The sequence below is a fragment of the Anomaloglossus baeobatrachus genome, chromosome 4, assembly GCF_048569485.1.
Source record: "Anomaloglossus baeobatrachus isolate aAnoBae1 chromosome 4, aAnoBae1.hap1, whole genome shotgun sequence".
NCBI lineage: Eukaryota > Metazoa > Chordata > Amphibia > Anura > Aromobatidae > Anomaloglossus > Anomaloglossus baeobatrachus.
In genome coordinates, this window is record NC_134356.1 from 48,168,109 (window position 1) to 48,195,948 (window position 27,840).

At 52.1% G+C, this 27,840-nt stretch overlaps 1 protein-coding gene across 1 annotated transcript in view; it reads left to right on the plus strand.

Moving 5' to 3' along the window:
- The window catches only part of GEMIN5 (gem nuclear organelle associated protein 5), a 167,321-nt gene that overhangs the window by 85,020 nt on the left and 54,461 nt on the right, over positions 1-27,840 (plus strand). The window contains 1 exon segment of the mRNA XM_075344305.1: positions 22,278-22,496. Coding sequence (XP_075200420.1) covers positions 22,278-22,496 — 219 coding nt within the window.

The window sequence follows — 27,840 nt, forward strand, 5'->3', positions numbered from 1 at the left end:
AGGGGTACAATCTCTCCTTCAAGGCCAGTCACATCCCGGGAGGCGCCTCACGCACTTCCTGGGGAAGAGGGTGACAGCAATGGAGGCAGTCCCTTTCGCGCAATTTCACCTGCGTCCCCTTCAATGGGACATCCTATGCAAATGGGACAGGAAGCCGACGTCCCTCGTCAGGACCGTCTCCCTCTCTCAGACGACCAAAGCTTCCCTTCGGTGGTGGCTTATTCCCACTTCATTAGCGAAGGGGAAATCTTTCCTACCCCCATCCTGGGAAGTAGTCACGACGGACGCGAGTCTGTCAGGGTGGGGAGCGGTTTTTCTCCACCACAGGGCTTAGGGTACGTGGACCCAGCAAGAGTCATCGCTTCAGATCAATGTTCTGGAAATACGGGCAGTGTACCTTGCCCTGAAAGCGTTCCAGCAGTGGCTGGAAGGCAAGCAGATCCGAATTCAGTCGGACAATTCCACAGTGGTGGCATACATCAACCACCAAGGCGGCACACGCAGTCGGCAAGCCTCCCAGGAAGTCCGGCGGATTTTGATGTGGGTGGAAGCCACGGCCTCCACCATCTCTGCAGTTCACATTCCAGGCGTGGAAAACTGGGAAGCGGATTATCTCAGTCGCCAGGGCATGGACACAGGGGAATGGTCCCTTCACCCGGGCGTGTTTCAGGAGATCTGTTGCCGCTGGGGGGTGCCGGACGTCGACTTCATGGCGTCCCGGCACAATAACAAGGTACCGACGTTCATGGCACGGTCTCAAGATCCCAGAGCTCTGGCGGCAGACGCCTTAGTTCAGGATTGGTCGCAGTTTCAGCTCCCTTATGTGTTCCTCCGCTGGCACTGTTGCCCAGTGTGTTACGCAAGATCAGGGTCGACTGCCGCCGCGTCATCCTCGTTGCTCCAGTCTGGCCGAGGAGGTCGTGGTACCCGGATCTGTGGCATCTCACGGTCGGCCAACCGTGGGCACTACCAGACCGACCAGACTTGTTATCTCAAGGGCCGTTTTTTCCATCTCAATTCTGTGGCCCTCAACCTGACTGTGTGACCATTGAGTCCTGGATCCTAGCGTCTTCAGGATTATCTCAAGACGTCATTGCCACTATGAGACAGGCTAGGAAACCAACGTCCGCCAAGATCTACCACAGGACGTGGAAAATTTTCCTGTCGTGGTGCTCTGCTCAGGGTTCTTCTCCCTAGCACTTTGCCTTGCCCATTTTTTCTGTCCTTTCTTCAATCTGGACTGGAAAAGGGTTTGTCGCTCAACTCCCTTAAGGGACAAGTCTCAGCGCTCTCTGTGTTTTTTCCAGAAGCGCCTAGCCAGACTTCCACAGGTACGCACGTTCCTGCAGGGGGTTTGTCACATCATTCTTTCTTACAAGCTGACGTTAGAACCCTGGATTCTGAACAGGGTGCTGCTGGTTCTTTAGAAATCACCATTCGAGCCAATGAGAGATATTTCTCTCTCTCACGCCTTTCGCAGAAAGGGTTTCTTCTAGTAGCAGTCACTTCACTTCGGAGAGTGTCCGAGCTAGCAGCGCTGTCATGCAGAGCCCCTTTCCTGGTTGTTCACCAGGACAAGGTGGTTCTGCGTCCGGTTCCGGACTTTCTCTCTAAGGTGGTATCCCCCTTTCATCTCAATCAGGATATCTCCTTACCTTCTTTTTGTCCTCATCCAGTTCACCAATGTGAAAAGGATTTGCACTTGTTAGATCTGGTGAGAGCACTCAGACTCTACATTTCTCGTACGGCGCCCCTGCGCCGCTCGGATGCACTCTTTGTCCTTGTCGCTGGCCAGCGTAAAGGGTCACCGGCTTCCAAATCAACCTTGGCTCGGTGGATCAAGGAGCCAATTCTCGAAGTCCACCGTTCGGCTGGGCTTCCGGTTCCCTCAGGGCTGAAGGCCCATTCTACCAGAGCCGTGGATGCGTCCTGGGCTTTGAGACACCAGGATACGGCTCAGCAGGTGTGTCAGGCGGCTACCGGGTCGAGCCTGCACACTTTCACGAAACACTATCAGTTGCATACCTATGCTTCGGCGGATGCCAGCCTAGGTAGACGAGTCCTTCAGGCGGCGATTGCGCACCTGTAGGAAAAGGCCGTTTTTACGGCTTTCTTACGAGGTATTATTTTACCCACCCAGGGATTGCTTTTGGACATCCCAATTGTCTGGGTCTCCCAATAGAGCGACAAAGAAGAAGGGAATTTTGTTTACTTACCGTAAATTCCTTTTCTTCTAGCTCTAATTGGGAGACCCAGCACCCGCCCCTGTTTTTCTGTGTACACATGTCGTTCATGTTGAATGGTTTCAGTTCTCCGATATTCCTTCGGATCGATGTTACTTTAAACCAGTTTATAATTCTTTTTCCTCCTTCTTGCTTTTGCACCAAAACTGAGGAGCCCGTGGGAGCACGGGGGGTGTATAGGCAGAAGGGGAGGGGCTTAACACTTTTGAGTGTAATACTTTGTGCTGCCTCCGGAGGCATAGCCTATACACCCAATTGTCTGGGTCTCAATTGTCTGGGTCTCCCAATTAGAGCTAGAAGAAAAGGAATTTACGGTAAGTAAACAAAATTCCCTTCTTTAAATGCCTTGTTCATTGGCCCTTGTGTTCTTTTGTTCCTCTGGTTTCTCCAGGGTTAGATCTCTGCCTTCAATCCCTTTTCTATGTTTCTAGCTTTTCATTCACATATCACGATTCCCTGAAGTGGGCACACCCAGTAAATATCTAGTGACATCCCATGGACTTTCGAGACCTCATATGGTGTTTGATGTTCTACAGCACTCTCCTTTTGAATTTGTTCTAGTAATTTCTTGCTATGCCCTGTAAAGTCCTTTCTGATGTCGATCACTCCCATGAGTGTGTGTCCGATTTAGCAGCTCTGCCTCATCGACCTTCCTCCATTCCTTCACCTGGACAATGTGGTTCAGCGTCTGGTTCCAACTTTTTTTTTTCTCAAACGGTTTTCTCCCTTGAAGGAAGATACTCTCCCATCGTTCTGTCCTTCGCCTTCTCTGCTTTCTGACCCGTCTCTAAACAAAGACTGCACCTGGTCAGAGTATGTCTCACCGTTCCATTCCATCTAGGACATCTTTTTTCAGTCGCTCGGATTCTTTGTCCATGATCCAGAGTGTCATCGTAGTGGCGTTCCTGCCTTTAAAGTGACGGATCCGCCCTTCTATTCTGCATACATGTTGGGCTAGGGACAGGACGCCCACACTCCGGGGTCCAGGTTCCCTCTACACATGTCTGGAGCCTCCTGGACCATTTATGATCAGACCTCTGATGGCAGCTCTCTAGCCTGTCTCCAGGTTCCTTACATCTGCCTCTTCAAGTTCTACAGTGTACATCTTCGGGCCTACTAACGACAGTGGCTGGGTTACTTTGTCCTTCCTGCCTCCTGTCCTTTCTCTTCCCACACTTGGGAACTACTTTGGAACGTCCCATAGTTTCCTGTGTATCCAAAAAAGCAATAGAGAAAAGGCGATTTCTTTGTCGCTCCATTGGGAGACCCAGACAATTGGGTGTATAGCTTCTGCCTCTGGAGGCCACACAAAGTATTACACTTTAAAAAGTGTAACCCCTCCCCTCTGCCTATACACCCTCCCGTGGACCACGGGCTCCTCAGTTTTATGCTTTGTGTGGAAGGAGGCACACATCCACTCATGCATTCTCATACATAGTTATGTCGGATGGAAGAAAAGAGGACCCCAATGGGGCCCCCGGCATGTTCCCTTCTCACCCCACTATGTCGGCGGTGTTGTTAAGGTTGAGGTACCCATTGCGGGTACGGAGGCTGGAGCCACATGCCGTCTCCTTCACCATCCCTTATGCGGCTCTGGGAGAAGTGGGATCCTGAGCGGTCATCCATTTGCTGGGACCGTGCTCCATCCGCAGCCCCTGGTGGAACCTGCCGGACCGGAGCCTCTTCAACCCCAGGGACCGGGCCCTGCAACTTAAAGGTACTCTGTGTCCCCATGGGGGACTGTACAGTGAGCGCACCTTCTTCCCGGAAGCCGCGGTAGTTGTTAAACTGAGGAGCCCGGCGGACTTCCGCGCCGACCGTGCCTGCTTGTCGGGTGCGGCCTCAAATTTAGTCCCCGGCTTCGCCGCGGCCTAGTCGCGAAAATCCCGCCCCCGGGCCTGCCTGTCAGGGGTAAGGGCGGGATTACCGACATGACGTCGGATGTGAGGGCTGGAGCATCCTGCATGTCTCCCTCCCCCCTCACTGACCACTGTGGGGACCCCAGATTCCCGCTCTTTGCTGGCGCCGCCCTCGGCCCCACTCCTCCCCTGAGAGCTCCGGCGGCCATTTTCTGGCATTCTGCTGGTGGATGCTTCTCAGTGAACACAGCTCTGCAGCTCCGGGGGATCCACGACAGGGAATCTGGAGGACACACTCCGCTCGTAGCGGTCGGTAAGCCACACCGGTCACCCGGTGCTGGTCCCCTTAGGGTGCCGGAATAGATACACATATATATATATAATAGATATATATATCTGTTCGGTCAGGTTGTATACCCTTTTTCCCATATATCCTCAGTGGTCACTCTCCTAGGAGACAACAGCATGTCGTCCACAAGGAGCAAAGCTACTAAGGCACAGGTTTTTTTCGCGGCCTGTACCTCTTGTGGGGCTATGTTGCCTGCGGGATCCACCTACCCTCACTGTGAGCAATGTTCGACTCCTGCCTCGCTTGCTCAGCCGGAGCCTCGGGCACTGGTGGGCCCCTTGGCTCATGTAGACCCCCCTGCCCCCCCCTGAGCAGGCTGCAGGGACAGAGTCACCGGTGTTGGTCTCTTTCGCTGAGAAACTCTCTGTCACTTTCTCAATCCATTGCACAGTCTATGGACAAATGGTCTTCTAAGCTCCTTGAGGCATTGCAGTCCAGACCGGACCCTTCACAGGCCCCGGCCCCTGTTAGCTTGTCTCCTCCAGGCCCCTCTCGGTCCGCGCAGCAGCGCGCTCCCAGGTTAGCCCCTAGGTCTCAGGCGGAGGACTCCTGCCCGGACTGCAGTCCCAGACCGGCTAAGCGGTCTCGCTGGGACTCTTCCCCGGCTTCCTCACGCTGCTCGGGATCCCAGCTTGAGGACTCTCAGGAAGACGAGGCGGACGTGGGAGCTCAGGGCTCTGACACTGACTTCGCCCTTAACCTTGATACACCTGAGGGGGACGCCTTAGTAAATGCTCTTATCTCGTCCATCAACCAGGTGTTGGATCTCTCACCCCCGCCTCCTCCTGTAGAAGAGTCGGCTTCTCAGCAAGAGAAACACCAATTTCGGTTCCCCAAACGTACGCGCAATACGTTTTTTGATCACTCTAACTTCAGGGATGCTGTCCAGAAGCCCAGAGCGGTCCCGGACAAGCGCTTTGCTAAACGGCACACTGACACGCGTTATCCCTTTCCATCTGAAGTCGTTAAGGGCTGGGCTCACTCTCCCAAGGTGGATCCTCCAGTCTCCAGATTGGCTGCTAGGTCCGTTGTGTCTGTTGCCGATGGCTCATCCCTGAAGGATGCCACTGACAGACAGATAGAGCTCTTGGTGAAGTCTATTTATGAGGCCACGGGCGCGTCTTTCGCCCCGGCCTTTGCAGCTGTGTGGGCTCTCCAAGCAATCTCGGCTTGTCTGACTGAGATTAATGCTGTCACACGGAACTCTGCTCCGCATGTTTCGTCTTTGACCTCTCAGGCATCAGCCTTTTCGTCCTACGCCATGAACGCCGTCCTGGACTCCACTAGCCGTACGGCTGTAGCATCTGCTAACTCCGTGGCAGTCCGCAGGGCCATGTGGCTGCGCGAATGGAAAGCAGACTCGGCTTCCAAAAGGTTCTTAACTGGTTTGCCCTTTTCTGGCGACCGTTTATTTGGCGAACGATTGGATGAGATTATTAAGGAATCCAAGGGAAAGGACTCCTCCTTACCTCAGTCCAAACCTAAGAGACCTCAGCAGAGAAAAATCCAATCGAGGTTTCGGTCCTTTCGTCCCTCCGCCAAGCCCCAATCCTCTTCGTCCAAAAGGCCAGAGGAACTCCTATGCGTGGCGGTCCAAGTCACGCCCCCAAAAGGCCGCAGGAGGCACTGCCTCCAAGACGGCCTCCTCATGACTCTCGGCCTCCCCTAGCCGCATCCTCGGTCGGTGGCAGGCTCTCCCGCTTTGGCGACGCCTGGTGGCCACATGTTCAAGACCGATGGGTGAGAGACATTCTGTCTCATGGTTACAGGATAGAGTTCAGCTCTCGTCCTGCGGCTCGTTTCTTCAGAACCTCTCCGCCCCCCGCACAGGCCGACGCACTTTTTCAGGCACTGGACGCTCTAAAGAGCGAAGGAGTTGTGATTCCCGTTCCCCTTCAGGAACGTGGTCGCGGATTTTACTCCAACTTCTTCGTGGTGCCAAAAAAGGACGGGTCATTCCGTCCCGTTCTGGACCTCAAGCTACTCAACAGACATGTGAGAACCAGACTGTTTCGGATGGAATCTCTCCGCTCGGTCATCGCCTCGATGTCACAAGGAGACTTCCTAGCATCGATCGACATCAAGGATGCTTATCTCCATGTGCCGATCGCACCCGAACATCAACGTTTCCTGCGTTTCGCCATCGGAGACGAACATCTCCAGTTCGTGGCATTACCTTTCGGCCTGGCGACAGCCCCACGGGTTTTCACCAAAGTCATGGCATCCGTCGTGGCGGTCCTGCACTCTCAGGGCCACTCGGTGATCCCCCCCTTAGACGATCTCCTAGTCAGGGCCCCTTCTCGGGTGGCGTGTCAACAAAGCCTTACCGTCGCTCTGGCGACTCTCCAGCAGTTCGGGTGGATCATCAATTTCCCAAATCCAAGTTGACACCGACCCAATCACTGACTTACCTCGGGATGGAGTTTCATACCCAGCCAGCGTTAGTCAAGCTACTGCGGGACAAACAGCTTTCTCTGCAGGCAGGGGTGAAATCACTTCTTCGGAGTCAGTCACACCCCTTAAGGCGCCTCATGCACTTCCTGGGGAAGATGGTGGTAGCTATGGAGGCAGTGCTGTTCGCGCAATTCCATCTACGGCCACTCCAATGGGACATTCTTCACAAATGGGACAAGAGTGCGGCTTCCCTCGACAAGAACATCTCTCTTTCCCTTGCAACCAAAACATCACTTCAGTGGTGGCTCCTACCCACATCTCTGTCTCGGGGAAAATCCTTCCTACCCTCAACCTGGGCTGTGGTCACCACGGACGCGAGCCTGTCAGGTTGGGGAGCGGTTTTTCTCCACCACAGGGCTCAAGGAACCTGGACTCCGATAGAATCGTCCCTTCAGATCAATATCCTGGAGATGAGGGCAGTATATCTAGCCCTATTGGCTTTCCATCGGTGGCTGGAGGGCAGGCAGATCCGAATCCAGTCGGGCAACGCCACTGCCGTCGCCTACATCAACCACCAAGGCGGCACTCGCAGTCGTCAAGCCTTCCAGGAAGTCCGGCGGATTCTGCAGTGGGTGGAAGCCACAGGCTCCACCATCTCCGCAGTTCACATCCCGGGCGTAGAAAACTGGGAAGCAGATTTTCTCAGTCGTCAGGGCATGGACGCGGGGGAATGGTCTCTGCACCCAGACGTGTTTCGAGAGATCTGTCGCCGCTGGGGAACGCCGGACGTCGATCTCATGGCGTCACGGCAGAACAACAAGGACCCGGCCTTCATGGCACGGTCTCAGGATCACAGAGCTCTGGCGGCGGACGCGTTGGTCCAGGATTGGTCGCAGTTTCGACTGCCTTATGTGTTTCCTCCTCTGGCGATGCTGCCCAGAGTACTACGCAAGATCAGGTCCGACTGCCGTCGCGCCATTCTCGTCGCTCCAGACTGGCCGAGGCGGTCATGGTATCCGGATCTGTGGCTTCTCACGGTGGGTCAACCGTGGGCACTTCCAGACCGCCCAGACTTGCTGTCACAAGGCCCGTTTTTCCATCTGAATTCTGTGGCCCTCAACCTGACTGTGTGGCCATTGAGTCCTGGCTCCTAGCGTCTTCAGGGTTATCTCAGGATGTCATTGCCACCATGAGACAAGCCAGGAAGCCAACGTCCGCCAAGATCTATTACAGGTCTTGGCAAATCTTCCTATCCTGGTGCGCTGATAACGGTTTTCCTCCATGGCCGTTTGCCTTACCCACTTTTCTTTCATTCCTACAATCTGGAATGGACAAGGGTTTGTCCCTCTGCTCTCTCAAGGGCCAAGTATCTGCGCTCTCCGTGTTTTTTTTCAAAAGCGTCTAGCCAGGCTTCCGCAGGTCCGCACGTTCCTGCAGGGGGTCTGCCACATGGTCCCACCTTACAAACGTCCGTTGGAACCTTGGGATCTTAACAGGGTCCTGACGGCTCTTCAAAAACCACCTTTCGAGCCGCTGCGGGATGTCTCTCTCTCACGTCTTTCGCAGAAGGTGGCCTTCCTGGTGGCAGTCACATCACTTCGGAGAGTGTCTGAGCTTGCAGCGCTGTCATGCAAAGCCCCCTTCCTGGTTTTTCACCAGGATAAGGTGGTTCTGCGTCCTGTCCCGGAATTTCTCCCTAAGGTGGTATCCCCTTTTCATCTCAATCAGGATATCTCCTTGCCTTCCTTTTGCCCTAATCCAATTCACCAGTGGGAAAAGGATTTGCACTCTTTGGATCTAGTGAGAGCGCTCCGGTTCTACGTGTCTCGCACGGCGCCCCTGCGCCGTTCAGATGCGCTCTTTGTCCTTGTCGCTGGCCAGCGTAAGGGCTCTCAGGCCTCCAAGTCAACCTTGGCTCGGTGGATCAAGGAACCGATTCTCGAGGCCTACCGTTCTTCCGGGCTTCCGCTCCCTTCAGGGCTGAAAGCCCATTCTACCAGAGCCGTAGGTGCGTCCTGGGCATTGCGGCACCGGGCTACGGCTCAGCAGGTGTGTCAGGCAGCTACGTGGTCTAGTCTGCACACTTTCACGAAGCACTATCAAGTGCATACCTATGCTTCGGCAGACGCCAGTCTAGGTAGGCGAGTCCTTCAGGCGGCGGTTGCCGACCTGTAAGAGGGGGCCGTTTTCGGCTCTTTTTATCGAGGTATTCTTTTACCCACCCAGGGACTGCTCTTGGACGTCCCAATTGTCTGGGTCTCCCAATGGAGCGACAAAGAAAAAGGGAATTTTGTTTACTTACCGTAAATTCCTTTTCTTCTAGCTCCTATTGGGAGACCCAGCACCTGCCCCTGTGCCCTTTGGGCTAGTTGTTCTTTTGTGTACACATGTTGTTCATATTGAATTGTTCTTTTGGTTCATGGTCTTCAGTTCTCCGAACATCCTTCGGATTGAATTTACCCTAGACCAATTTATAAGTTTTCTCCTTCCTGCTTTTGCACCAAAACTGAGGAGCCCGTGGTCCACGGGAGGGTGTATAGGCAGAGGGGAGGGGTTACACTTTTTAAAGTGTAATACTTTGTGTGGCCTCCAGAGGCAGAAGCTATACACCCAATTGTCTGGGTCTCCCAATAGGAGCTAGAAGAAAAGGAATTTACGGTAAGTAAACAAAATTCCCTTTTTTGGGTACTCACCATAAAATCTCTTTCTCAGAGCCTTCATTGGGGGACATAGCACCCACCCTTTGTCTTAAGTGTTTCTGTTGGGCCTCTTTACTTTTATTGTAGGTTGCTTCTCCTACAGCTTTCACACTAATTGATCGGCTTGGCTCCGGTCGGTGTTCACTACCGAGGAGTAGCTAACTTTTTTTCTTGCCTAGTGTCAGCCTCCTAATAGCAGAACCTCCACCCATGGTCTCCTTTGTCCCTCAATGAAGGCTACAAGAAAGAGATTTTATGGTGGATACCCTTGATTACATTGGGGGACACTGCTCCCACCCTATACTTTGTTCTCCCGCAAATGGTCAGTTCTGATTGCCTGTCTGTTTCTTCCCCAGGTTTTGGTTTATATTGATCTTTGGTTATTCTTCATTATTGTTTTCTTTATCGTTCCTTTGGGAGACCCAGACCATGGGTGTTTAGCTTCTGCCTCCGGAGGACACACAAAGTACTACACTTAAAAGTGTAGCTCCTCCCTCTGAGCTTATACACCCCCTGGTAGCCAGTCCTAGCCAGTTTATTGCTTTGTGTCAAGAGGCATACAGCCACACATGCATTCTCATCTGATTGTTTGACTTTTGGAAAGAGTTTGAAGAAAAGCGGGTCCATGTCTGGACTCCCGGCATGTCCCTTCTCACCCCACTGTGTCGGCGGTGTTGTTAAGGTTGATTTACAAGGCTGAAGCCTTACATGCCGCGCTCCTTCACCATCCCTTCTGGGCTCTGGCTTGAAGTGGGAGCCAGCACGGTCTCCATGCCTGGCAGGAGTCCGGTCTCCATCCACAGTCCCTTGAGGATTCTGTTGGACCGGAGCACTCATCCCCAGGGACATGGTTCTGCGTCTCAGCAGCTAAGTACCTGAGACGTTTATGTTGGGGGTCCCGGTTCTTTATTGTAAGGGGAGAGTATGCTGTATGTGATTGTTTTTAACTTTTCCGGCGGGTTCTCTAGCTTTTGCCTGAGAACCGCGCCGATGGTGCCTGCTTGTCGGCCTCGCCGCTTAAATTTAGGCCCCGGCTTCGCCGGAGGCCTAGTTTCATTTTCCTGCCCTCGCATGTCACTCATGCAGAGGGACAGGTTCGGCTCCTCCCGGCGGCCGTTCTACACAGGGGAGGGACACTCCCCACTGCTGGGGCGTCCCTCCTTCCCTGCAGGTCTCTATAGCCCTCCAGTTCCCGCTCTTTTATAGGAACGCCCTCTTCTCAGGCAGAGTTCACTCTGCTCTGCGACATCCTGCATTCTGCATCTCTGCTGAGGTGCTGCGACTGGGGGACCGGGCTTCAGGATCTGGAGGGCACACAACACCGCGCTCAGCGGTCTGGAAAGTCACAGCCGGTCTCCGGTTGTGGACCTCTGTATATTCTCCCTGGGGTTCATTCTCTGCAAAGCCCCCACTACAGCAGCATGTCTCAAACAAGGAGCAAGGCTCCAAAGCTTTATTCTGCATGCACTGCATGTAAGCTCCTGCTGCCTGAGCCGAGCACCTATCCACATTGTGATGTCTGCTCTAACTTGGCAGTGCCACAGCCTGGAGTCTCACCCCCAGTGGTCTTGCAGGCTGCTGCTGCACCTGTGATTGAACCCCCGGCCTGGGTAGAGTCCTTTTCTAGGTCCAGTCATTTGCTGAGTCCATGGGGCTTTTGTCCAGGACTTTGATGAATATGCATCAGCCCCCCTCACAGGGTGCCTCTAATACTCTTGACAGAGGGCTCCTATCCTCTGACCTCCGTCCATCGGAGCTCACGAAGGATTCATCATCTGATCCCAGACCCCGTCCTTCTAAGAGAAGGCGCAGGTTTTCCTCCCCCTCCCCATCCCACGGCTCTGTCTCAAGAGCTGACTCTCAAGATGAGGAGGATGCCCTCACTGGGGGCTCGGAGGCTATGTATCCCATCGATTTCTCTGAGGGTGACTCAGATCTTAGTGATTTGATTGCTTCTATTAGTTCTGTGCTGGATCTCAATCCGCCAGTATCAGAGGAGCGACTCTTTCGCAGAAAAACATCAGTTTACCTCGCCTAAGAGAGTGAAGAGTGTGTTCTTTAACCACTCCAGTTTTCAGACCGCTGTGACCAAACCCAGGGCCTGCCCTGACAAACGCTTTCCAAAGCGTGGTTCTGATGACCGGTTTCCATTTCCACCTGAGGTGGTCAAGGAGTGGTCTCACTCCCCAAAGGTAGACCCTCCGGTGTCTAGGCTATCAGCCCGGACCGTTGTGTCGGTGGCTGACGGCACCTCACTTAAGGATTCCACTGCCCGTCAGATTGACCTTCTGGCCAAATCTGTGTATGAAGCTGCGGAGGCCGCGTTTTCCCCGACTTTTGCAGCAGTGTGGGCTCTCAAAGCCATCTCTGCTTCTCTAGAGGAGATGCATTCCCTCACCAAGGAATCTATGCCTGAGATGGTTACCTTAACTGCTCAGGCTTCAGCTTTTTCATCCTATGCCATGTCTGCCATGCTAGAGGCTGCTCACCGCACTGCGGTGGCTTCAGCTAATTCTCTTGTTATCCGCAGGATTTTGTGGCTTCGAGAGTGGAAGGCAGATGCTTCGTCCAAGAAGTTTCTTGCTGGGCTCCCTTTTGCTGGTTCACGGCTGTTTGGTGAACAGCTGGATGAAATCATTAAAGAAGCTACTGGCGGGAAGAGGACTTCTATGCCACAAACCAAGACCAGGAAACCCGCCCAGGGTAGGAATCAATCGAGGTTTCGTTCCTTTCGTTCCTCCAACTGGTCATCCTCTAAGCCTTCCGCCTCGTCCGCTAACTCAGCCAAGGATCAGAAATCCAACTGGCGCCCAAAAGCACGTCCGCAGAAGACCGCAGGAGGTTCTGCCACTAAGGCAGCTTCCTCATGACTCTCGGCCCGCTCCATCCACGTCCTTAGTCGGTGGCAGGCTCTCCCACTTTGGCGACGCTTGGTTAAAGCAAGTCTCCGATCAGTGGGTGAGAGACATCATATCTCACGGCTACAGGATAGAATTCTCTTCCAGCCCTCCAAACAGATTTTTTCTCTCAACTCCCCCCTGCTCCAAGGCCGCCGTCTTCTCGCAGGCCGTGGCGTCCTTGCAGGCAAACGGAGTGATTGTCCCAGTTCCCGCTCAGGAACGGTTCAGAGGTTTTTACTCAAATCTCTTCCTAGTTCCAAGAAAGGACGGTACCTTCCGGCCCATCCTGGATCTCAAGCTTCTCAACAAGCATGTCCGGGTGCGGCATTTTCGCATGGAGTCTCTGCGATCAGTCATTGCCTCTATGACCCAAGGGGAGTTCCTGGCGTCCATCGACATCAGAGATGCCTATCTACATGTGCCAATCGCAGTGTCACATCAGCGTTGGTTACGTTTTGCGATAGGAGAGGATCATTTCCAATTCGTGGCTCTCCCCTTCGGGTTAGCCACGGCCCCTCGGGTATTCACCAAGGTCATGGCGGCAGTGATTGCGGTCCTGCACCTCCAGGGGTTAGCAGTGCTTCCTTATCTGGACGACCTTCTGGTCAAGGGTACATCCAGCGCAGACTGTCAGCGGAGTGTTTCGCTCACTCTCGCCACCCTAGCCCAATTCGGGTGGATTGTCAATCTTCTCAAATCCACTCTGACTCCGATCTCACGTACCTAGGGATGCAGTTCGAGACTTTGCCGGCACTTGTGAAGTTGCCCTTAGACAAACAGCTGTCACTCCGGTTGGCGGTGCGCTCTCTCCTGAGGCCCCGCCGTTATACCCTCAGGCGTCTGATGCAGGTGCTGGGTCAAATGGTGGCCTCCATGGAGGCTGTTCCCTTTGCCCAGTTCCATCTGCGTCCTCTGCAGCTGGACATTCTCCGCTGTTGGGACAAGCGGCCTTCCTCCTTACAGAGGTTAGTGGCTCTGTCGCCACGGACCAGGAGCTCTCTTCAGTGGTGGCTTCGACCTCTCTCCCTGTCCCAAGGGCGCTCCTTCCTGACTCCGTCCTGGGTGATTCTCACCACGGATGCCAGCCTATCCGGCTGGGGAGCGGTACATCTCCACCACAGAGCACAGGGCACTTGGACTCCGTCCGAGTCAGCCCTTTCAATCAATGTGCTGGAAACCAGAGCTGTGCTTCTAGCTCTCCTAGCCTTTCACCACCTGTTGGCGGGCAGGCACATTCGAGTCCAGTCAGACAACGCGACAGCGGTTGCCTACATCAATCACCAAGGCGGGACACGCAGCCGCCTGGCAATGTTGGAGGTCCAACGCATTCTTCAATGGGCGGAGGACTCCAAGTCCACCATATCCGTAGTCCACATCCCTGGCGTAGAAAACTGGGAGGCAGATTATCTCAGCCGTCAATCCGTGGACGGTGGCGAGTGGTCCCTGCACCCGGCAGTGTTTCAGTCAATCTGACGCAAGTGGGGCACTCCGGACGTGGACCTAATGGCATCCCGTCACAACAACAAGGTTCCGGTTTACGTGGCTCGCTCCCACGATCCTCAGGCCTTCGCCGCGGACGCTCTGGTTCAAGACTGGTCCCAGTTTCGTCTGTCCTACGTGTTTCCCCCTCTAGCTCTCTTGCCCAGAGTCCTGCGCAAGATCAGAATGGAGGGCCGTCGAGTCATCCTCATTGCTCCGGACTGGCCCAGGCGAGCTTGGTATCCGGACCTGCTCCAACTGTCCGTGGAGATGCCGTGGCATCTTCCGGACCGTCCAGACCTGCTCTCGCAAGGTCCGTTTTTCCGCCCGAATTCTGCGGCACTCAAATTGACGGCGTGGCTCTTGAGTCCTGGATCTTGACGGCTTCTGGTATTCCTCCTGAAGTCATCTCCACTATGACTCGGGCCCGTAAGTCTTCCTCCGTCAAGATCTATCACAGGACTTGGAAAATTTTCCTGTCCTGGTGTCGCTCTTCCGGCCATTCTCCTTGGCCATTCTCGTTGCCGATCCTTCTGTCTTTTTTACAGTCCGGTCTGCAGCTAGGACTGTCCCTCAACTCTCTCAAGGGACAAGTCTCAGCTCTATCAGTGCTGTTCCAGCGGCGTCTCTCCCGGCTGGCTCAGGTCCGCACCTTCATGCAAGGTGCGTCTCACATCATTCCGCCTTATCGGCGGCCCTTGGATCCCTGGGACCTTAACTTGGTCCTCACAGTATTGCAGAAACCCCCTTTCGAGCCCCTTAGGGAGGTTTCTTTGTATCGTCTTTCTCAAAAGGTGGCCTTTCTAGTTGCCATAACTTCTCTCAGGAGAGTCTCTGATTTGGCTGCGCTCTCCTCGGAGTCACCTTTTTTGGTTTTTCACCAAGACAAGGTAGTTCTCCGTCCGACCCCGGACTTTCTTCCTAAGGTGGTCTCTCCCTTCCACCTTAACCAGGATATTTCCTTGCCTTTCTTCTGTCCGGCCCCTGTTCATCGCTTTGAGAAAGCGCTGCGTACTCTAGATCTGGTGCGTGCTCTCCGGATCTATGTGTCTCGCACCGCTGCGCTTAGGCGGTGCACCTCTCTTTTCTTTGTCGCTCTATTGGGAGACCCAGACAATTGGGTGTATAGCTACTGCCTCCGGAGGCCACACAAAGTATTACACTTAAAAGTGTAAGGCCCCTCCCCTACTGCCTATACACCCCCCGTGGGATCACGGGCTCCTCAGTTTTCATGCTTTGTGCGAAGGAGGCTAACATCCACGTATAGCTCCACTGTTTAGTCAGCAGCAGCTGCTGACTTTGTCGGATGGAAGAAAAGAGGGCCCATACTAGGGCCCCCAGCATGCTCCCTTCTCACCCCACTTTTGTTGGCGGTGTTTGTTAAGGTTGAGGTACCCATTGTGGGTACGGAGGCTGGAGCCGACATGCTGCTTTCCTTCCCCATCCCCTTAGGGCTCTGGGTGAAGTGGGATCCTATCGGTCTCCAAGCACAGGAGACCGGGCTCCGTCCACAGCCCCTGGGAATCTGCTGGACATGGAGCTGAGTATCGTCAGGGACAGGGCCCTGCTACATTAAGGTACTCTGGGTCCCCGTACAGATCGCGCACACACACCAGCATTGCTGGGTGTGTTAGTGCGCCGGGGACAGCAGCGCGGCGCGCTGGTGCTTTACTCACTGCAGCTTTGCTGAGTGAGTTTCTGTACTAGGAACTGCCGCGCCGGCCGCGGCTGGCAGTTTTTTACACTGCGGCGCGGCTGGGACGTGTGGTGCTTTTGCGGCCTAGTTCCGTTTCGTTCCCGCCCCCAGGCCTGCCAGTCAGGGGAAGGGCGGGACGCTGGTCAGAACATCAGCGCCGAGGGCTGGAGTCTGCTTAGCATACTCCAACCCCCCTCACTAGGCACAGTGGGACGCTAGTTTCCCGCACTTTGTCTGGGGCACGCCCACGGCCCGCCCCTCTTCACAGGACGCCGGCAGCCATTCCTGTTTGCAGTCTGAGTGGAGAAGGGAGACAAGCTCTGGGAGACCCAGGCACGGGATTCTGGCGGTCACACACCCGCTTTTCAGCGGGCGGTAAGCAGCCCTCGAGGGCTTACCCCACTAGTGCCGCAGTGTTCATTTGTACTTTATGCTTGTATGCTATACATTGCATTGTACGGTCGCTATTCTTGGCTATATACCCTCCTAGATTGCTAGACAACAGCATGTCGTCCGCAAAAAGCAAAGGGGCCAAGACACAGGCTTTCTATGCTACTTGTACCGCATGTAAGGCTGTTCTACCGGCAGGTGCCACTGACCCCCATTGTGTGCAATGTTCGGCCCCTGTAGCACTTGCTCAGCCGGGGCCTCTGCTAGAGGTGGCCCAAGGAGAACCACCTGTGAACACTGTCCAGGTGACAGGGACGGAGTTTGCAGTTTTTGCTGATAGACTGTCGGTGACTATGTCTAAAATCCTTGAGACTTTGCAGTCCAGACCGGTAACTCAGACCATGGGCACTGTTGATTCAATGCTCCCTGGTTCCCCTCTTTTGGAACACATCCGTGCTCCGGGGGGGTCCCATGCATCCCGGGGTGATTGCTCTGACACGGACGACAGTCCCAGACAGCCTAAGCGAGCTCGCTATGAGCGACCCTCGACTTCATCACACTGGTCAGGGTCCCAGCAGGAAGGCTCTCTGTTTGATGAGACAGAGGTTGCTGATCAGGATTCTGATCCTGAGACCGCTCTCAATCTGGATACACCTGATGGGGACGCAATGGTGAATGATCTCATAGCGTCCATCAATAAAATGTTGGATATTTCTCCCACAGCTCCTCCAGTGGAGGAGTCAGCTTCACAGCAGGAGAAATTCCATTTCAGGTATCCTAAGCGTAAATTGAGTACTTTTTTGGACCACTCTGACTTTAGAGAGTCAGTCCAGAAACACCACGCTTATCCAGATAAGCGTTTCTCTAAACGTCTTAAGGATACACGTTATCCCTTTCCCCCTGACGTGGTCAAAGGCTGGACCCAGTGTCCAAAGGTGGATCCCCCAATCTCCAGGCTTGCGGCTAGATCCATAGTTGCAGTGGAAGATGGGGCTTCACTTAAAGATGCCACTGACAGACAGATGGAGCTCTGGTTGAAATCCATCTATGAAGCTATCGGCGCGTCGTTTGCTCCAGCATTCGCAGCCGTATGAGCACTCCAAGCTATTTCAGCTGGTCTGGCGCAGATTGACACTGTCACACGTACATCTGTTCCGCAAGTAGCGTCCTTAACCTCTCAAATGTCTGCATTTGCGTCTTACGCTATTAATGCTGTCCTGGACTCTACGAGCCGTACGGCAGTGGCGTCCGCCAACTCCGTGGTTTTACGCAGAGCATTGTGGTTAAGGGAATGGAAGGCAGATTCTGCTTCCAAGAAGTGCTTAACCAGTTTGCCATTTTCTGGTGACAGACTGTTTGGTGAGAGATTGGATGAAATCATTAAACAGTCCAAGGGTAAGGATTCATCCTTACCTCAGCCCAGACCAAATAAACCCCAACAGAGGAAGGGACAGTCGAGGTTTCAGTCCTTTCGAGGCTCGGGCAGATCCCAATTCTCCTCGTCCAAAAGGACTCAAAAGGATCAGAGGAGCTCAGATTCTTGGCGGGCCCAGTCACGCCCAAAGAAAGCAGCCGGAGGAACCGCTACCAAAGCGGCTTCCTCATGACTTTCGGCCTCCTCTCTCCGCATCCTCGGTCGGTGGCAGGCTCTCCCGCTTTGGCGACATTTGGCTGCCACATGTCAAGGACCGTTGGGTGAGAGACATTCTGTCTCACGGGTACAGGATAGAGTTCAGTTCTCGTCCTCCAACTCGATTCTTCAGAACTTCTCCGCCTCCCGGCCGAGCCAATGCTCTTCTGCAGGCGGTGTGCTCTTTAAAGGCAAAAGGAGTGGTGATCCCTGTTCCTCTTCAGGAGCAAGGTCACGGTTTTTACTCCAATTTGTTTGTGGTGCCAAAAAAGGACGGGTCTTTCCGTCCTGTTCTGGACCTAAAACTGCTCAACAAGCATGTGAAAACCAGGCGGTTCCGGATGGAATCCCTCCGCTCCGTCATCGCCTCAATGTCTCAAGGAGATTTCCTAGCATCAATAGACATCAAAGATGCTTATCTCCACGTGCCGATTGCTCCAGAACACCAGCGTTTTCTACGCTTCGTTATAGGAGACGAACACCTTCAGTTCGTAGCCCGGCCTTTCGGTCTGGCGACAGCCCCAAGGGTCTTCACCAAGGTCATGGCAGCAGTAGTAGCAGTCCTGCACTCTCAGGGTCACTCTGTGATCCCTTACTTGGACGATCTACTTGTCAAGGCACCCTCTCAAGAGGCATGCCAACACAGCCTGAACGTTGCGCTGGAGACTCTCCAGAGTTTCGGGTGGATCATCAACTTTTCAAAGTCAAATCTGACCCCAACCCAATCGATAACATACCTTGGCATGGAGTTTCATACTCTATCAGCGATAGTGATGCTTCCGCTGGACAAACAGCGTTCACTACAGACAGGGGTGCAATCTCTCCTTCAGGGCCAGTCGCATCCCTTGAGACGCCTCATGCACTTCTTGGGGAAGATGGTAGCAGCAATGGAGGCAGTCCCTTTCGCGCAGTTTCATCTGCGTCCATTACAATGGGACATTCTCCGCCAATGGGACGGGAAGTCGACGTCCCTAGACAGGAACGTCTCCCTTTCTCAGGCGGCCAAGGATTCTCTTCAGTGGTGGCTTCTTCCCACCTCATTGTCAATAGGAAAGTCTTTCCTACCCCCATCCTGGGCGGTGGTCACAACGGACGCGAGTCTATCAGGGTGGGGAGCAGTTTTTCTCCACCACAGGGCTCAAGGTACGTGGACTCAGCAAGAGTCCACCCTTCAGATCAATGTTCTGGAAATCAGAGCAGTGTATCTTGCCCTACAAGCCTTCCAGCAGTGGCTAGAAGGCAAGCAGATCCGAATTCAGTCGGACAACTCCACAGCGGTGGCATACATCAACCACCAAGGAGGGACACGCAGTCGGCAAGCCTTCAGGAAGTCCGGCGGATTCTGACGTGGGTGGAAGACACGGCATCCACCATATCCGCAGTTCACATCCCGGGCGTAGAAAACTGGGAAGCAGACTTCCTCAGTCGCCAGGGTATGGACGCAGGGGAATGGTCTCTTCACCCGGACGTGTTTCAGGAAATTTGTCGCCGCTGGGGGAGGCCGGACGTCGACCTAATGGCGTCCCGGCACAACAACAAGGTCCCGGCCTTCATGGCATGGTCTCACGATCTCAGAGCTCTGGCGGCGGACGCCTTAGTTCAAGATTGGTCGCAGTTCCGGCTGCCTTATGTGTTCCCACCTCTGGCGCTGTTGCCCAGAGTGCTACGCAAGATCAGGTCCGACTGCCGCCGCGCCATCCTCGTCGCTCCAGACTGGCCAAGGAGGTCGTGGTACCCGGATCTGTGGCATCTCACGGTAGGACAACCGTGGGCAATACCAGACCGGTCAGACTTGCTGTCTCAAGGGCCGTTTTTCCATCAGAATTCTGCGGCCCTGAACCTGACTGTGTGGCCATTGAGTCCTGGATCCTAGCGTCTTCAGGATTATCTCAAGAGGTCATTGCCACCATGAGACAGGCTAGGAAACTATCCTCTGCCAAGATCTAACACAGGACGTGGAAGATATTCTTAACTTGGTGCTCTGCTCAGGAAGTTTCTCCCTGGCCATTTGCCTTGCCTACGTTTCTTTCCTTCCTGCAATCCGGGTTGGAAAAAGGTCTGTCGCTCGGCTCCCTTAAGGGACAAGTCTCTGCGCTATCTGTATTTTTTCAGAAGCGCCTAGCACGACTTCCTCAGGTACGCACGCTCCTGCAAGGGGTTTGTCATATCGTCCCTCCTTACAAGCGGCCGTTAGAGCCCTGGGATCTGAACAGGGTTCTAATTGCTCTCCAGAAGCCGCCTTTCGAGCCTTTGAGGGATGTTTCCCTGTCTCGCCTTTCACAGAAAGTGGCCTTTCTAGTAGCGGTCACGTCTCTTCGGAGAGTGTCCGAGCTAGCAGCGCTGTCATGCAAATCTCCCTTCCTGGTGTTTCACCAGGACAAGGTGGTTCTGCGCCCGATTCCGGAGTTTCTCCCTAAGGTGGTATCCCCCTTTCATCTCAATCAGGATATCTCCTTACCTTCTTTGTGTCCTCGTCCAGTTCATCAATGTGAAAAGGATTTGCATTTGTTGGATCTGGTGAGAGCACTCAGAATCTACATTTCCCGCACGGCACCTCTGCGCCGCTCGGATGCACTCTTTGTCCTTGTCGCCGGCCAGCGTAAAGGGTCGCAGGCTTCCAAATCCACCCTGGCTCGGTGGATCAAGGAACCAATTCTTGAAGGCTACCGTTCTGCGGGGCTTCCGGTTCCCTCAGGGCTGAAGGCCCATTCTACCAGAGCCGTGGGTGCGTCCTGGGCATTACGGCACCAGGCTACGGCTCAGCAAGTGTGCCAGGCGGCTACCTGGTCGAGTCTGCACACTTTTACCAAGCATTATCAGGTGCATACCTATGCTTCGGCGGACGCCAGCCTAGGTAGACAAGTCCTTCAGGCGGCGATTGCTCACCTGTAGAAAAGGGCCGTTTTTATGGCCCTATCACGAGGTATTATTTTACCCACCCAGGGATTGCTTTTGGACATCCCAATTGTCTGGGTCTCCCAATAGAGCGACAAAGAAGAAGGGAATTTTGTTTACTTACCGTAAATTCCTTTTCTTCTAGCTCTAATTGGGAGACCCAGCACCCGCCCCTGTTTTTTTGTATACACATGTTGTTCATGTTGAATGGTTTCAGTTCTCCGATATTCCTTCGGATTGAATTTGCTTAAACCAGTTTATTGGCTTTCCTCCTTCTTGCTTTTGCACTAAAACTGAGGAGCCCGTGATCCCACGGGGGGTGTATAGGCAGTAGGGGAGGGGCCTTACACTTTTAAGTGTAATACTTTGTGTGGCCTCCGGAGGCAGTAGCTATACACCCAATTGTCTGGGTCTCCCAATTAGAGCTAGAAGAAAAGGAATTTACGGTAAGTAAACAAAATTCCCTTCTTTGTGCTAACCACAGGGCGGCGCAAGGGTCTCTCTGCTTCTAAGCCGACCTTGGCCCGTTGGATTAGATCGACCATTTCGGACGCCTACCAGAGTACTCAGGTGCCTCCCCCGCCGGGGATCAACGCACACTCGACCAGAGCTGTCGGTGCCTCTTGGGCTTTTAGGCACCAGGCTACGGCTCAACAAGTCTGTCAGGCTGCCACTTGGACTAGCCTGCATACCTTTTCGAAGCACTACCAAGTGCATGCTCATGCTTCGGCAGATGCGAGCTTGAGCAGACTCATCCTTCAGGCGGCTGTCGCCCACTTGTGAAGTTAGGCTCCGCCTACTTCTTAGTTTTTTCTGTTTATTCCCACCCAGGGACAGCTTTGGAACGTCCCATGGTCTGGGTCTCCCAAAGGAACGATAAAGAAAAAGAGAATTTTGTTACTTACCGTAAATTCTTTTTCTTATAGTTCCGTATTGGGAGACCCAGCTCCCTCCCTGTTGCCTGTTGGCAATTTTCTTGTTCCGTGTGTTATCACCGGCTGTTGTCGTGGACAGAGTCTCCGGTTGTTCCGGTTCTTACTCGGTTCTACTTGTGGGTGGCTATTCTCCTTCAGCTTTTGCACTAAACTGGCTAGGACTGGCTACCAGGGGGTGTATAAGCTCAGAAGGAGGAGCTACACTTTTAAGTGTAGTACTTTGTGTGTCCTCCGGAGGCAGAAGCTAAACACCCATGGTCTGGGTCTCCCAATACGGAACTATAAGAAAAAGAATTTACGGTAAGTAACAAAATTCTCTTTTTTTTTTACCAGTTTTTGGGTTACTCTCCTATAGTTTTTGGCAATCAACTAAGCTGCCTGGGTATAGCACACCGAACGGATCCAATTTATTTTTTCCACCTTATGCTGAGCCTCCTAGTGGCATGGCCTATACCAGTGTTTCCCAAACTCCAGCCCTCACGGCCCCCAACAGGTCCGGTTTTCAGGATTTCTTTAGTATAGCACAGGTGATGTCTTGTCAATAATTCCATCACCTGTTCAATGTTAAGGAAATCCTGAAAACATGACCTGTTGGGGGCCATGAGGACTGGAGTTTGGAAAACACTGGCCTATACCTACGGTCCCGTGTCCCCCAATGCATTCAGCGAAACACAAAAATCCAATTATCACGCAAACTAAAAAAAAATATTTGGATTAATGTGACTATTGTTTTAACCATATAAAAAGAAAACCAGTCTGCAGTGTAATTTTAAAAATGTCAACCCCTTATGCATTTTTTTTTTATTAGGAAAGAAATCCATTGACCTAGAAAAGAAGCGTACTCTTCAAGTCAAAAACAAGGCCAAGAAGAAGAAAAAGACGGACAACATCGCTCAGGAGGTTGGAGGAGAAGTGACGAGCAGAGAACCAGAAAGCCCTAGTTCCCCAGCACAGAACGGGACCTCTGATCAAGAAGACGATGGAGCCTGTCCTGAGGTCATCCCCGAGAAAACAGAACTGCAGGAAGGTAATGTGAGATGTCCCCTATTGCTGGCACACGTCCCCTATTGCTGGCACACGTCCCCTACAGCTGGCACACGTCTACTATAGATGGCACATGTCTCCTACAGCTGGCACAGGTCTCCTATGGATGGCACACGTCCCCCTGTGCTGCCCCTGGCCACCTATGGATGGCACATGTCCCCCTGTGCTGCCCATGGCCCCCTATGGATGGCACATGTCCCTTTCTGCTGCTCATGGCCCCCCAATGGATGGCACACGTCCCCCTGTGTTTGATATGGCCCCCATGCTGCTGCCCATATTAAAATAAAAAACTCTTTACTTCCCTTCTCTAGCGCTGTCCTCCCTCGTGTTTCCCTCCGTGCTGCTGAGCTCCTGCACTTCCTGGTTCTCGGTGCCGGTCATGTGATCGGCATCGCAGAGTGGTGACATCTCTGCGTGCCCGATCACAGCGGAAGCAGGGAGACCGGGGAGACATGCTCAAGGAGGTAAGTAAAGAGTTTTTTATTTTAGGATGGGCAGCAGCATTGGGGCCATGTGCAATCAAAGGGGCGTGCAGGCACATATAATAGCTGCCGCTCCCCCAGCCCATCACCGCGGTGCGGTTTCAGCACCACGGTGATGGACAGCGGCAGACCATATTATTTGAGCGGGAGCAGGAGATCTCCCGCTGCCTCCTGCAGCCTTCACCAGCCTCCACCAGCCTGCCTCAGCCTCCAGCACCGTTCCAGAGCTGCCCCCACCTCCCCTGGGCCCTGCAGTATATAATCTGTATATTCGGATTATAAGACGCACCCCCTACTTTCCCCCAAAATTTGGGGGAACAAAAGTGCGTCTTATAAAGCAAAAAATACGGTATGTTTCTCTGAAACCCGGGTCCAAAATGTAAGATTTCGAGCATCAAACCATTGCACATAAATGTTGCACAAATGTGATTTGTAAATCACCAGGCCACTCTTTTAACCCCTTCCCACTCCATGATGTAGTGTTACATTATGGTGCAGGAGCCCACTCCACACTGATCAGGTACTGGTTGTGTTATACAGCTGGTTCCTGCCTCTAACAGCAGCGATCAGAGTGAAACCCAGTTGCTGCTGTTTAAAGGGAATTTGTCACCAGGTTTTTACAACCTAATCTGAGAGAAGTATAATGTAAGGGCAGAGATCCTGATTCCAGCAGTGTGTCACTTACTGAGCTGCTTAGTGTAATTTTGATAAAATCACTGTTTAATCAGCAATAGAATATCATTAGAGGCAGGGCTCTAATCCTCCGAATCCGACTCCACGACTCTGCTCCCTCACACATGACTCATATTTGTGATATCTTTACTGTAATAAAATGGTAACATCAGACTATTAATCATTATTATGATACAATAATCAAGCTGTTTAGATAGAACATAAAATATATTTATTGGAATACAAATTTAGAACACGGAAAACTTTAATAAATTGTAAATATCAAATATACTGTGCAGTAAGTTCGGGGAAAAAACAGTTTTCAACATAAAGTCTATGAATTTGTTCTGAGAAATAGTATGGCCTCCATCAGATCCTCATATGAAGATGGCCTCAAGTCTGGCCTAATTGTTTAAAGGCTAGAGAACAACCTCTCTACACTAACTTGGGTTGGAGGCAAAGCTGTAACCACATGGGCAACATCCCTAACAATTTTAGGGTATGAAGTAATTGCCTCATGCACAGTCAGTTTTGATGAACGGTTGAACTCTTCTACTTCTATGAGAGCAAGTGAAAAATTTTGCTGAAATATGGTCAATCTGTTTGCTATGGGAATGGAATCTTATTCGCTGCAGCAACACTTTGCTGCTCCATGTCATCGAAATTCTTTTCAAAATTAAGTTTCTCATCTGATGAGGATGAAGATACGGTAGCAGTAGCACTGGCAGGATCCAAGTCCTCGTGCTCTTGGCAGCCCTATCCTAGCCGCTACTTCAGCCATAGCTTCTTTTCCTTTAGTAAGCTGTTCATCATACATCAATATACGATGACTTGGGTCCACATACACAGCTGCCAGAAGAATTTTATTTTCTACTAGCAATGTCTTTCTCCGTTTCATTGAAGCAGCAATGAAATCTGAGATTAAACCTTCTCTTTGCAACAGGCAAAACAGCAAGTTCTTCCACTGCTTTATGAAAATGTCAGGAGTTAAATCCTCAGCTTGTAATTTTTTAGTCACTGTAAATGGGTGATAAAGCAATTCTCTCAATTCGGCCACCTGTGTCCCTTGATTTTCATTTAGTGTTATCTGTGGGTTGGCCATGTCTACAAGAAAGGGTTTCAGGTCAAGCAATCGCTCAATCATTAAATAAGTGTTGCCCCACTGAGTGGCTTGATCGACAATTGCCCCTTTTCCAGCACGTTTTTTCAAGATTGAATCAATTTTGGGGGGTTCTGGCAGCAATAACCAATTTCCTCACTTGGCCAATTAGTTCCAGCATGTCTTTCTTGCAGACTACCTCTTATTGCCAGATGCAGTGTGTGCACAACATAGTGCAAGTGATAAATAGGAGAGCGATGTGAAGCAGCTTCAACAAGGTGATCTAATTCTATAGATCATTTTGCTGTTTATTGAAAGTTTAGACTTACTTTAAAAAGTACTTGCCTTAATCCTACTTTCCTGATCACTCTAGAGTCTCTGGCAGTTCCGATATGATTGCAGGTGTTCTTTGTGTCTTTGTTTTTCCCCTTCTCTGTAGAGGACGAGCTTCACTACTTATATTATGTAGCTGAAGTGCAGCACAGATTCATCTCAACTGAAAGCCGGGATTCTGTGATCAGGAACGGAACAGACATGTATACGACATGTCATAACTTTCCCAAATTCTTGTAAAAAAAAAAAATTCATCACACACTGCATTGATCCCATTTGTACCAAATTTATTATATATAATCTCCATCTCTCTCTCTCTCTCTCTCTCTCTCTCTCTCTCTCTATATATATATATATATATATATATATATATATATATATATATATATATATATATATATATATATATATATATATATATATATATATATATATATATATATATATATATATATATATATATATATATATTTTTAGTACAATTTATTATTTTAGGAGTCAGAGTCTGGCCATTTTATACCGAGTCCACCAAAATGGGCACCGACTCAAACTCCACAGCCCTGGTTGCAGGACTACTTGGCTGCTGCAGGTAGTCCAGCATATTCATGAGCTCTGTATGCAGCAAAGAAAACATTTGATTTTCTCAAAATGACAGTAAACAGCTCAGTAAGTGAGCGCTTGTGCCCCTCCTGTTTAGCGATAAATGCCCATACCCGACACTGATCAAACCTTTTGGCATCTCTCTTTGATATGTAAATAAATTTTTAAATTTAGACACCCCTTCTAGTATGCCTCTCCATCTTGAAAAAAAACGTGCGAAACGCGCGTCGATGAAAACTAGGTTTCTAGCTGGGGATTTCCAGGTGTGTGGGAATTGACCGTTGACCGTTTTTGGTCTCTGCACTCTTACCTCAGGTATATTCATTTTCATAGCTTTGGCATAACCTCTTATCTATTATACATTTGTGACACTTACGTCATTTTGGTATACCATTTAAGTTAGGGTTATTCCTCACACCTTGTTGTAACCTTCCCCCATTATATATGGGAGTTGGTGTGTGTAGGATCTACTGCAAATCCCTCCCCTGGGACCCACATTTTAGGCAGACCTCTTCAGAGTGTTTTCTTCATCGTTCCTTATGGGAGACCCAGACCATGGGTGTATAGCTACTGCCTCCGGAGGACACACAAAGTACTACACTAAAAGTGTAGCTCCTCCCTCCGAGCATATACACTCCCCGGATGACAAATCCAACCAGTTCAATGCTTTGTGTTCAGGAGGTCACACACACACATGCATCCTCTGATTTTTGATTTTTGATTTCAAAGATTTGGAAGAAAAGCGGGTCCAATCTGGACTCCCGGCATGTCCCTTCTCACCCCACTGTGTCGGCGGTGCTGTTAAGGTTGATTTCAGGGCTGGAGCCCTTTCATGCCGCGCTCCTTCACCATCCCCTGAGGCTCTGGCTTGAAGTGGGAGCCATCACGATTCTCACTGCTTTGCAGGAGACCGGTCTCCATCCGCAGCCCTTTCAGGACCCTGACGGACGGAGCGATCACCCCCCAGGGACCTGGCACCTGCGTCTCACAAGCTAAGTACTGAGACGTTATTACCACAGACGGTGGTCTTTCCAGGGGTCCCTTGTACTTTATATATTGGGGAGAGTGTGTTTTATAACTGTGTTAACATTTCCGGCCGGTTCTCCAGTTTTCACTGGAGAACCGCGCCGATGGTGCCTGCACGCTGGCCACATGTTTAAATCTAGGCCCCGGCTTCGCCTGAGGCCTAGTTTCGATTTCACTGCCCCTGCATGTCAGTCATGCAGGGGGACAGTGTGGCTCCACCCAGCGGCTGTTCAGCACAGGGAAGGGACACTCCTCACTGAGGAAAGATTCCCTCCCCTGTATGCCTCATTTGCCCTCCGTCCTGCTCTCACAGTAGGCCCCGCCCCCTCTCCTCGCTGCGGACGCCATTTTCTCAGCGTTCTCAATGTCTGCATAACACATTGTGACAAATGGGGGCCTGGGCTGGGGGATCTGGAGGGCACAGAGATGTCCCTATGTTAAACGGTCTGGCAAGCCACAACCTCCGGTTGTGCAGCTGCTTATATACTCTGTTTATATACTCTGCTGTGGGTCATTCTGGACAGAGCCCCCACTTCTGCAGCATGTCTCATATCAGAGCAGGGCTGCAAGGCTGTTCTTATTATGCACTGCTGTAGGCTCGTACTGCCTGTACCGAGCACATAACCACATTGTGATGCCTGCTCTAACATAGTGGTGCCTCAGCCTGGAGGCTCATCCCCAGTGGTCCCTCCGGCTGCTCCGGCTCCGGTGGCTGAACCCCCGGCTTGGGTAGAATCCCTCTCTCCAGGGGACAGCTGTCCCGGACACTGCTGAGCATGCATCGGCCCCCTCTCAGGGCGCTTCTGCTGCTACGGCTCGCTCAGCAAAGCTCACAGAGGATTCTTCATCTGGTCTCAGACCCCGTCCTCCTAAAATGGAGACGCAGGGTCCCCTTTCCCTCCTCGCCCCGCGGCTCTGGTTCACGAGCTGACTCGCAGGACAAGGAGGATGCCTTTACTGGGGGCTCGGACACTTCTCCATGTACCCCATTGATCTGTCCGAAAGTGACGCAGATGCTAATGATTTGATTGCGTCCATTATATTTGTACTGGACCTCAATCCGCCTGTATCAGGGGAGCAAAATTTCCAATTCGTGGCTCTCCCCTTGGGGTTAG